General features: G+C 39.2%; 1 protein-coding gene across 1 annotated transcript in view; it reads left to right on the top strand.

Moving 5' to 3' along the window:
• Positions 1 to 12,753, top strand: part of ABLIM2 (actin binding LIM protein family member 2) — a 242,968-nt gene that overhangs the window by 67,077 nt on the left and 163,138 nt on the right. Inside the window, exon 4 of the mRNA XM_044681548.1 lies at positions 4,007 to 4,122. Within this exon, the coding sequence (XP_044537483.1) occupies positions 4,007 to 4,122 (116 nt within the window). The remainder of the gene's footprint in view (positions 1 to 4,006; positions 4,123 to 12,753) is intronic.

Raw genomic sequence — 12,753 nt, 5'->3', positions numbered from 1 at the left:
GTCAGATGAGACTGAAACAACATAGAAATGCAGGTTATTGTTTCCTCATGATGAAAGCCTCTAGTGGGTCTTTCATTCTTTTTTGTCTCTGCATCCTGGTTAAAACAATGAAGAAAGACCTTCCAGAAGTAAACATTAATTCCTCATTTACACCTTATAATTTGGCCTAGAAATGAAGATTTTACCTCTAAGAAACTGAGATCAATAGTTGTAGATTCCCTATTTGTGAAGAACGTGGATCTGCACAAAAACATCTTTAAAAGTTGGAAGATCATCAACAGGAGTCACACTCCATGTCTGTATCCACCTTTCTCTGTGGTTTGCCTGAATTTCCTCTTATTACCATTTCAGAACCAGTAGATCAAGATTCTTCTCCACCGCCCCCCCCCCCCACACAACAAAGACATAAACCATAGACTTTATTTTGAATTTGATTCATTAATTCAGTCTTGCCTAGAAACTGGTCATATTTTCTGCTCCAAATTTAATCTCTGAAATACAAATATACATATGTATACATATATGCAAGAAATATGACAAAAGAATGTTGAATCTTGAAGCTGTTGGATGGAGGAAGCATTTAAATGGAGAAAGAATAATAGATCATGCCAAAAAATGATTGTACTGTTGTGTTCCATTGTTATATAGCCTAGTATCTATTTCCTTAAGGAATTATCAAGGTACTTAATTTCAGAATAAATGGAATTAGAAATGGGTTTTAAAAGAAAATAAATCCTGGTCAAGATTTTAAATTTTTAAGGGGGAAAATATGACAGTTCTTCCTAGAAGAATATAATATGAGAAGAAAACTCCTACTCATCTTTTAAAACTCAATTCAAATGCCAGCTCAGAGATGAATCTTTCACTGATCTGAGTTTAGTAATGTTCTTCTACACAGACATTATAGAATTTAAAACAAAATTGTAATCCTTCTCTCTCTCTCTCTCTCTCTCTCTCTCTCTCGCTCTCGCTCTCGCTCTCGCTCTCGCTCTCGCTCTCACTCTCTTTCTCTCGCTCTCTCTCTCTTTCTCCCTCTTTCACATTTTGAATCTGTCTCTGAATTCTGTCCACTTTCTATCTACTGCAAATATGCACAGGTCTCCCCTTTAAAAAAGTAGTAATTTTCATTTGACTCTGCCTTCTTCTTTAGCAATAATTCTATAATCTCTCCACCCTCCCCTCCACTGCTAAACCTGTTGAGAAAATGTGTCTACATTTGATCCTCTCACTTCCTTATTACCCATTACAGGATAATAATTATAGACAAGTTTTGTGCTTCATCCTACAAGTAGTAATCCCATGAGGGAGGAGGCTATGGGTGTGTGTTTCCAGGTGAAAGCAATATCTCCAGGTGCTCCCAGAAACATGCCTCACACCCCAGCCTAAGCCTGTTATTGAGTTGTTACTTCATTAATTCTTTTACATCAGGTTTGAAGGCAGGAATGCATTATGAGATGACCTCATAAATTAATACGAGTATCGAAACTATCTTACCAATTAATTAATTCCATGCCCCAACCCTGGTATATGAAAACTAGTGAAACCTATTTTTTCATAAACTTTATCTTCTCTCTTTGTCTCAAAGTATGATCTGAAAGGCTTAGACCATCATAGTTACCATCTATGTAATTTGTTAACAATAACAAATAATGCAAAGACTGAAATGAATATTTTACAACAGATTAGCTGGGAGAAAGGTCACAGTCAGAGTTACCTCTAACTGTCAGCTACAATTGCTGACTCTTCCAAAACACAGGGATTCACAGTCCAATAACTCTGTTCTCTTGCTGACACTTTCAGTCTCTCAGGAATTTTCCTCAATTTGTCTTCTCCACAAAGCAGTAGTCAAATTCAGATGTTTCAGAATGTCTCTTCAGACTCTGTCAAGGATGACAGCTAACTCTCTGAGTCTCCAGAAAGAGGTTATCTTAATTTGTGTCTCACATAAGGCTCTCTCAAAGATGACTTTAACTCTCAAAGTTTACTCCCCTAGAGTCTGGCCTAGACTATTGCCTTTCATTTAAATATTTTGTTATTGTTGTTCAATTATTTCACTTATGTCCAATTCTTCCTGATCCCATTTTGAGATTTCCTTGGAAAAAATACTGCAATAGTTCGTCATGTCCTTTTCCATTTCATTTTACTGATGAGGAAACTGAGGGAAATAGGTGGTTTGCTCAGTCACCCATCCAGTAAGTGTCTGAGGTCAGATTTAAACTCAGGAGGTGAATCTTCCCGACTCCAAGCTTGGTACTCTAGTCATTGTGCTGCTTACCTGTGCTCCACTCCCTTAGATATATAGTAATGATGACTAAAATATTTTTGAGACGGGCCTGATTATGGAAAAATTTAGAACTGAAGTGATTTTAGAGATTAGCTAGTTTTAATCCCCTTGTTTTGCAGAGGGGAACACAATAGCTCCAAGAGGTTAAGAGAGTAGCTGAGGTTTTGAATACAGGTTCTTTGATTCCAAAGCCTGGACTCTGTCCCCTCTCCTGTACTTCTTAATCTCATAAAATCATGTTGTATTTCTCCAGCACTTATTGAAAGTGTTATCAGAAGTTCCCAGTGACAATGTAATGATCATACCCAATGTCCTTTTTTCAAACTTCCACAGCTTTTGTTACCGTTGACAATTCCCCTGTTGGATATCCTCTTCTCTTGTGGTTCTCTGAAGCTATTCTTGTCACCTAAGACTTCTCCATTCACTTTTTCAGCCCTTTCTTCTGGGTCATCATCTTCCTTCACTCTTTCTGTAGGTTTTTCCCAAGGGTCTTTCATTGGTCCATTCTGTTCTCTCCTATCACTGTCTCCAGTGACAATCTGATTTTCGTTTGGAGCTTCAGTTATCACCTCTACATAGATAACTCACAAAATTTACAAAATAGTCAACCTTGAACTTTCTCTACCCAACTTACCATGTCTGAAACCGAGTTCATTAACATTCCTCCATGAATCTGCTCTTCCATCTGGTTTTATTATTATCTTTCTGATGCTACCATTCGCTACGTTTTCCCTCTCACTTAAAGAGATTTCCTTCTCTAGCAACATCTCTCTCATCCATCACTTGTTCTCTTCTTACTATTTCCTATCCAAGAGTATCCATTTTCCAGGCAACTACTAGAATAGTATTTCTGTTATATAGACTTAGTGATGTCTGCCATTCCTTTGCTCTCAAATCTCCAATGGGTTGACCTGTTGACCCCTGCCTAGCATCCTTGCCCTATTATGAAGTACACATCTTTACACATTCTATAATCTGGACAAACTAATTTTCTTACTTCTTTTTTTCAGTTAAGTGAAACCTCTGAATGTCTTTTCGGAATAATATTTTTAAATACATAAAATAAAATTTCACAAGAGTACAAAGGAAACCAATTTTACTGAGATAAAACTATCAACATATTTTTTAAAAAGCAGTTTTGTGTGTGTGTGTGTGTGGGGGGGGGTAACTGAGTAGATCAGTGAACAGAGAGCCAGACCTGGAGATGGGAGGTCCTGGATTCAAATTTGACCTCAGATACTTCCTAACTGTGTGACCTTGAGCAAGTCACTTACTCCCCATTGCCTAGCCCTAACAGCTCTTTTGCCTTGAAATCAATATATGATATTTATTCCAAGATGGAAGATGAGGATTTTTATAAAAATCAATTTCATGAACCTTGGGTTAAGAATCCCATGCTATGTAAAACCCAGTTCAAATTGCTTACCATCTCCAGGAAGGGGGAGGGAGAAATTTGGATCTTATAACTTCAGAAAACTTATATAGAAAATTGCTATTACATATAATTAATTGGTAAAATAAAATATCTTTTAAAAAATCTCAGGCTATAAGATGTTAGTTGTATAAATAAGCTATTTTTCCAAATGAGACAGAGGACATGCGAGCCCTTTGTAAACTGTAAGGGAAACACACCTAAGGGATAAAATTCCCAAGAAAGTTCAATTCAACTGGGAAGTGCCAGCTTGGTCATTAATCAGGGCTGATTGGGTTTCTTTGCTACAGATTGCCTTTTCCTCCTGGTGACCGGGTGACCTTTAATGGAAAGGAGTGTATCTGCCAAAAGTGTTCCCTACCCCCAACTACCAGCGGGAGCTCTTACCTGCTTCAAGGACTCCGGAGTAAGTATGCACATGGAAAGAAGAGCATGCCAAATCATTTACTCTGCAGGGTTTTAAGGCAACTCCTGAGTTACTACTTCTACTGACGTTGCTTTCCAAGACTTTCTCAGAGTACGGAGTTGGTCCTGGATTCTCAAAGGCAGAGAAAAAAGAGGGAACCAGCTCAGCCCCCCTTCCACTCAACTGTCAAATGTATTTTCTTAAAGTACAGGTTTGGAGCAGCTAGGTGCCTCAAGGGATAGAAAACCAGGCTTGGAGATGAGAGGTCTTGGGTTCAAATTTGACGTCAGAATACTTCCTTGCTTTGTGATCCTGGGCAAGTCACTTAACCCTTATTACCTAGCCCTTGCTGTTTTTCTGCCTTGGAGCCAATACTTAGTATTGATTCCAATACAGAATGTAAGGGTTTTGTAAAATAAATAAATTTTAAAAATAAAGTACAGACTTAACACCTTTACCTGTCTATTTAATAAACTTCAAGGATTCCTCATTGCCTCCAGGATCAAATGGAAGATCCTCTATTTGGCTTCTAATACAGTGACAGTGGCCTCTTTGCCTTTTGCCCCATAGATCACTTCATCTCCCCAAACAGGTCACTTTTCACTTGCTATCCCCCATGCTAAGAACTCTCACTCTCCTCATCTCCATCTCCTGGCTTGCTCCAATTCCTTCAAATCTTAGCTAAAGTACCACCTTCTACAAGAAGTTTTTCCCAGTTTTCCTTAATCTAAGTTCCTTCCCTTTGAGATCATCTCCAATTTATTCTGTATATAATTTGTTTAAACCTAGATATTTGCATGCTATCTCCCTGCTACCATTACCCTGTGAGTTCCTCAAGAACTTTTGGGCTGTATTGGCAAATCTATGGCTCACATGCCAGAGAGGGCTGCTCTCCTCTCCTTCTCCACTATGCCTGAGGACATTTTTCACATCCCCCACCCCTCTACCCAGCAGCCCAAGGGAGTGCTTCCTCCCTCCCCTGTCTGGGGTAAGGCAGGGTCTCACATGCAGTATGAGGGTTGCAGTTTGGGCACTCACTCTCTAAAAGTTTTGCCATCACTGCCTTAGGGCTTAGCACAGTGCCTGGTACATAGCAGACACTTAATAAGTGCTCATCAATTGGTAAGTCTTCCTTGACTGAGGAGGCTTCAAGTGGAACCTTGTTAAAAAGTTGATTGTGCCTCTGTTATTGAGGACAAGTCTAGCTAATTACAGTTTAGCTGATTATATTAATTATCACCAAAAGGCTACCTATTCCCCTTCCCCCTCAGAACATGGCAGCCAGGTGGCACTGTGAATAGAACTCTAAACTTGGAGTCATGAAGACTTGAGTTCAACTATCACCTCTCACAGTTACTGTATTAATGGGGGCAAGTCGCTTAACTTCTTTTTGCCTCAGTTTCCTCTTTGATAGAATGACAATGGTAATAGCACCTACCTCCCAGTGTTATTGTGAAGATAAAATGAGATAATATTCATAAAGTGCTTTGCAAACCTTTAAAAACCGTGTAGCAGTGTACTGTATAAAAATGAGCTCTTATTATGGCTTATGTCGGCCATGACAGCTCATGAAATGCTCTATAAAGGTGGGGAGTCAGTCCCCCAAAATGAAAAAATAATGAGGTCCTTGTATTGAAGTGTTGAAAGAGACTTCTTCATACCTTCAAGGAACTTCGTAGTCTATCAGTGTGAGTGCCCCGCCTTTCACTCACCCCGTCCTTCAGAAGCAGATCATAAATCCTTTACAACTTGTGGCCAATCAGGTATGGAGACTCTCTGAACCAAACAAGGGTGGTGGTCTGTAAAAGACAGGCAGAACCTATTATGAGACTTATTCTATAGGTCATTCTGGCATGTTAGATCTAGCCAGAGATTGTATTTACCTGGCTTAGTTTTCAAGAGCTCAGGTTCACTTGTTCTCTGTGATGAGTATAGGGATTTACTAGAAGATTATAATATATTGACAAGAAAAAAAAAACAGCAAAGAAGAGGGTATTTGAGCAGCTTAAAACCAAGATTTCTTTATTACTTGAGTCAGTAGAACTTGACCTGACTCTAATTTCTTTTTTTTTTTTTAACCTTTACCTTCTGTCTTAGAATTCATATTAAGCTAAGTATTAGTGGAAGATTTGAACCCAGGACCTCTGGTCTCTAGGCCTGGCTTTCTATCTACTGAGCCACCTAGCTGCCCTGATTTCTTTTAAAAATACATTTTTACCAGTATCTTTTATTTTTAATGTCACATGGATTCCCCTTTGAACCCCTCCCAGCAATCCATCCCTTTTAGCAAATAATTTTTAAAAGAAAAAAAAATAGAAAAGTCATTAAAGCCAATCAAATTGAATTCCTTACCTCTGCAAAAGAAAAGGCAAGATGTCTTCTCATATCTCTTCTTCAGACCAAAATTATTCTTTATACTTTGGTAACATTCAGTTTCAGTTGTTTTGTAGTTGTCGCACTTTCCATTTATATTGCCTGGCCTTGCTTGCTTTACTTTTTTAAGTTCCTAGAAATCTTTTCAGGTTTCCATGTATACATGCTCATTTCTTATGTCATAATAATATTCTTTTACATTCATTTATGGCAATTTGTTTAGCCATCCCTGATTAATGAGTATATGCTTTATCTCTCTCTCTCTCCCCCCGTCCCATTCTGTCTCTCTCTTGTGTCTGTTCCTCTGTTTCTGTCTCTCTCTTGCTGTCTCTGTCTCCCCATCTCTTTCTTTCTCTCTGTCTCTCTCTCTCACACACACAAATATAAAGAGAGTCATTTTTGTCCATATCCTTCTTGCAGGGGGGTATGTAGAGTGATATGTGTAGCAATGGAACCTCTGGATCAATGGGTATGGCCATTTTAATGGCTCTGATTATGTAATGCTTCCTTGGACAGTGCCCTGAAAGACAGTCCTTTGCTGTGTGTAATCAAAGGGAGACATGACTACTGACTAGCCAAAAGAATGCTGAGCAAGCTGGAGCCTGGAGCCATGAGCCACAGGCATGTATAGGAAGCCAGCCTCCTTGGGTCCCTTGACATCTAGCCCTCCATTTGTGCTCTGCATTCTCTCAGACACATCTCTCTGCATAAAGCCCAGGGCATTTCAGGACACTGACCAAGGGAATGTTAGAGTTGCATAATTCCAAATTGCTTTTCAGATGGGTTGTACCAACTCCCAGTTCTCCTAACAATTCACTGCCCTACTTTCTACAAAGCCTTCAACATCGATCATACCTCTCCTTTGTCACCATTGTCCATTTGCTGGATGTGGTAGAGAATGGCTTTTACTGATCTCGTTGGTCTTGTTCCTGCTTACTTCTCACAGAGCGATTCCGTCTCCCTCCTTTGTGCCTCGGTGTTGACCTTCTCTCATCTCTGGAATACTTTTCCTCCTTACCTTTGGCTCATATAATACTCACTTTCTTCAAGGCTAAGCTCAAAGCCCAGCCTTTCTGTAGGAAGCTTTCCTGATCTCTCAATTGTTGGCTCCCATCCTCCCCAAACTTCTATGGATTGATTTTGCATTCATTCTGTATAAATTTATATACATGTCGCTTCTCCTGGAAGAATATAGACTCCTTGAAAGCTGGGGGTTGTTTCTTCCTTTCTTTTTCTTTTGCCTTTATTTTCCTGCTTCTTTGCAGTGCCTGGTGCTTGCTTAAGAAATGTTTCTTTATTGTTCGAATGCTCTCTTCCAGGTGATGATCAGAGAATGAATTGATGTGTGAAACCCAAATTTAGGGTAAAAGGAATGAAAAGTTCGAGTGGGTAGAGCATTAGAGGTCTCCCTCTTAAGTTCCTGTTTTGATGCTATAAAGGAATAAAACAAGACTCGAGAACTGCACACATTATTTCATTACCCACCCCTAGTTTCCCTGCAGGAGAAGCTGAGTCACCTGATGCAGGCTGGATGGTCTTTTGTGATTTGGAACAGTTAGGTGGTTGCAGAGGGAGCTGCCTGCTACAAGAGCCAGCCAGGAAGCTCTTTGCTGATTATCACAGCAGATCTGTAGAACTCAATTAACACTCTCCCCACTCTACTTAGATGAAGTGTGTCTAGTTATGTTTAAATGTTATTAATGTTATTGTTGCTACATATAAGGGTAACTGAGGCAAATGAGAATAATGCAACTTTGTAATTAAAATCAATGTATTGTTCTCAATGTATTTCAAGATCAATATCCCTGTAGAGCAGTGATTCCCAAAGTGGGCACCACCGTCCCCTGGTGGGTGCTGCAGCGATCCAGTAGGGCGGTGATGGCCACAGGTGCATTTGGGGTCGGTGAATAATTGTAAGGGGGCGGTGATAGTATGTGACAGGGGGCGCTAAGTAATATTTTTTTCTGGAAAGGTAGGCCAAAAAAGTTTGGGAACCACTGCTGTAGAGGTTAAGTTTAAATCATTAGCTTAATTGGATACAGCTTTGCTCTCCCTTTACCTTTCCCCCTCCCAGTCTTTCCCATAGACCTTTAAAGGGTGCTCTTTTGCACAGGTGGAGGGAATTGTGTTGGTTCCCTATAAATTGGGGAATGCATTTGTTTCTTTGGGCCTCTGACTTGAGAGCAATGTTCCCGTCCGTTGCACAAAAGCAATAAAGTCGCTGTCTGTTTTTATCTTAAAAAACAAAATAAAACTCATCTCAACTCTCCCCTCTTTGACCTTTCCCAGGCTCTTGAAAGCCTTTAGTCCGTGGCTTAATTTGGAGCTTGTCCACACAATATTGTGTAAATGAGGAGATGTCATTGTTTCTTCCGGCCAGTTAGATTTAAAAATATATATTCATAATAGAAACACTGTGGTCTCATGGGCCTATTGTTCCCTTATAACTACAGTTTTCTTCTAAAAGAAGCCCTCTTGCCATTGCCACCAGGCACCACAACTTGGTAACACTGAGAAAGCAGCAGGGGAAGTCAGACATCCAAACCCAATGGCTGGCTGGTGAAAGAGAAATAGTGGTCCCAGCCCATAGAACCATAAATCTATTTCTCATTTTCTGGAAGGGAACATTATATCCCAGACTGATAGACATAGGATCTTCGATTGAAGGGACACTAGATGCCATCTTATCTAGTCCTCTTTACAGATAAGAGACCACTTCTCATCCTGGTCCTCACCCATTGCTTCACTAAACACTTTACTTCCACTATATTCCATCAGCACAATGGGCAGCTTCCACTTACTGCCAAACTACTTAGGAACCATCAGCCTTTCCGCTCTTGGGCACCCATCCTTTAACAGTCCCACAGAAGTTCCTATGTCCTCAATATCCACCCACACTCAGGTTATTAATTTGTTTTCAATAACTGTTTTTCAGCATAACTGGTTTCTTTTGTAATCACGTATTTTATTCTTTTAAAAGGAAGGAAGGGCCTCATTGCAATCTTATAAGCTTTGTTAAAAGCACTTCGCTAACCACTGGGCAAACAAATGAAAGGCAAGAGAGTTCATGCTCTCTAGGAGCTGTCGTTCTGTTTGAGGAGACAACACAAAAAAGAGGTCTTTAGCTGCAAGTCATATGTGTAGGACAGATCTCTTCCCTTTACAGAGGCATAATAGAGTAATGTGTCTTCTTTAATGCTAGTTTAATGGGTTCAAATCTTCCTTTCTCAGGTACTGACTGGTTGACTCTGGCTAAGCCATTTAACCTCTCCATGTCCCAGAAAACTCTCTGAGACCCTAAATTACAGAGCTGCCATGGGTCCTTTATTGGATTTCCTCCTCAGTTGATACTAATAGAGGATACTGTCTGTTACTGCTGTCTCCTTTTATGTGAAACCGACTCCTCTTCTGAACTAGCTTACTAGATTGGCAGAGTGGGATCTAGGATCTATTTGTATCCTCCAGGTGCTTAGCATGATGTAAGGGCATATAATCACATCATATGGATTAAGATATATGTAGCTTCATTATTCCTCCTGGCCTACTTTTTATTTAATTTAATTTATTTTTTAAATCCTTGCTTTCCTTCTTTAAATCAATAGTGTGGATTGATTCCAAAAGGCAGAAGAATGTTAAGGACTAGGAAATTGGGGTGAAGTGACTTGCCCAGAATCACACAACTAGAAAGTGTCTCAGGCCAGATTTGAATCCAAGACTTCTCTCTAGGCCTGACTCAATTCACTAAGCTACCTAGCTGCCCTCATCCCAATTCATTTTTAACCATATTTAAAACAATAACAATATTTGAAATCTCCATATTTTGCCCAAAGCATTGGAAATCAGTTTGGTTCTTCTTTCTGAGTCTATATATCTTCTGCCTATGACTGTAGGCTTAGACTCTCCAGATGGAAACATTATGAGGAGGGGAAAAAAAAAGAAAAGAAAAAGTGTGGACTTGTTTTGTTTGACTCCAGAAGGCAAAAGTAGGAGTTGTGGGTGGAAGTTGCAGAGAGGCAGATTTTGTCTTGACATAAGGACAAACTTCTTACCAATTCGAGCTGGATGGGCTTCTGGGGTTAAATAATAAGTCCTTTGTCATTAGGCACCCCCTACCCACCCCCACTGCCCAGGAAAGTTTGGAGAGTATACTTCTGAAATGGAAGCACCATGAAATAGTAAGAGTTCTGGATTTAGAATCTTGAGACTTGGATTCAAATCCCAGTTCCCCTGGAAAAAGAATCTAATCTCCCTGAGCCTTAGTGTCCTCATAAGGAATATGGGAGAAATAATTCATAAGGCTGATTTGAGAAAAGTACTTTATTAATAAGAAAGCACCATAGAAATGTGATTTTTACTATTTTCCTCCTCATTATTCAGGCATAGGTTGGAATAAATGATTGCTGATGTTTCATTCCATTTCAAGATTCTCTGCTCATCCAGAGGCCATATTTTCCCCAAAAGGAGATCTATGCAACTTATTTATGGACCCTAAATTGAAAGGAATCAGGGAATATAATTGGAAGAGAATAAAATAATGGCCACTTTTGTAAGTAAAGAATGAACCCAGATGAGGGAAAAAAAAAAAAAAAAGCAGCAGTCGTGGGAGTTGTACGTGAATACAAGGAAAATCTGGCCTGGCGGGATGTGCCAATTCTGCATCTGTCTTCTCACTGCTGTTTTTCATCTCTGTTAATTCTTTCCTTGGGGAACACTGTCATCCCTTTAGAAGCTGGTCTTCCCCAACTATGATAAATTCCTTTTCACTGATAGAACTGAATGTTCAGGGAACCTCCCCTTTTTTATTCATCAAACCCATCTATGTTAACCTGGTTATCTTTAAGCAGCAAAAATAGCAAGGGCACATGGTAGCTCCTTGTTAATTACTTTAATTAATGAAAGCCAAAAAAATTCAAATTAACAACCTTGGATTCTAATTCTGGAAAATCTAAAGATCTGACTGGGACATGCACAAGAAACTGCAGTCACAGTCTTCCAATGACAAACAAATATTTTGGGGGAGGAATGACTCAAGACAGAATTTGTTTTTAACTTTGAGGCAGTGTGCTATAATGGTTACAGTGCTAGACTTATAGTTAGGAAGACCTGGTTTCAAAGTCCAATACTTTCACTTAAATAGCATTTTACCCTGGGCAAATAATTTAATCTCTCTGTGCCTCAGTTTCCAAATCCATAAAGTGGAGGGTTAGGACCAACTCACCTTTAAGGTACTTTTCAGCACTAAATCAGTGATCCTACTGAATCTAATTCAGTTCAACCTTTGAGTGTACTCCTACTAGAAATGGAATGTCAAAGATGAAAAATGGCACAGCTATTGACCTCAAAGTTTTTACAGCTTACTAATGGATTATGTGCATTTTTCTAGGAGGATGTCCTAACCATTAGAGATGGACTGTAACATTATAAGGATAGTGATCTCTCTGCCTACTGTTTTAGAAGAGGCTAGATGGGGATTATTCCATTGATTATATTAGAGGATCTCTTAGCTCCCTTCTCACTCTAAGATTATGTGTTCTATAGCAGACAGATATAGAAGTAGATAAGTAACAGATCTGGTAGTTGGCATCAAGCTCATTGCTATATAATTTGTAGGCTCTAATGACATATACTTTCCACAAACTCTAGGACACCTTTCCCTTTTTCTACAGTCATTCAGTGGTCATTGACCTGCCAGTTTCTTCTGTTCCATGGGATCTAGTATGTCTTGGCCTCATGGGCCAAAGGTAGCTAGGAGCTCTCTTCCTTCCTTACTATTTCTCTTGGGTTTCAGTTTCCTATTAGTCATTAGTTGTGCTTTTTCCTATCCAAAGATGATTATTGTTAGCAAAGAATATAAGAACAAAATAAAGATTGAGTAGTTTTGTCTTCTTTCTGTCATTTGTTATCATAATCCCATCTACTTGAATCTTTGTCTTTAAAAATAAACTACTAAACCTTTTGTAGCCCTTTATTTTCTTAGCCAGCTTCTTCTTCCCATTATTAGCCTTTGGACTACTTACCCTGTGCTTATAGGATTTTGCCAAGGTTTGTATTCATCTTACCCTTGCATGCATCTTCTATCTATATACATTGTAAAGGTCTTAGTTGGTCTATTTCCCTATGTATCTACATCAGTCTCTTTAGACAACTCCCCTTTTCCCTTTTTATTAGGATTGCTTCCCATTGAGTCATTATTTAATTCTTAAAAACTTTATATCCCTCCTAGACTGGCTTCTTCTTGTACATAGTCTACAAAATTCT

This window comes from Gracilinanus agilis, chromosome 6 (assembly GCF_016433145.1).
Source record: "Gracilinanus agilis isolate LMUSP501 chromosome 6, AgileGrace, whole genome shotgun sequence".
Lineage (NCBI taxonomy): Eukaryota > Metazoa > Chordata > Mammalia > Didelphimorphia > Didelphidae > Gracilinanus > Gracilinanus agilis.
This window is presented reverse-complemented; position numbering and strand designations above follow the sequence as displayed.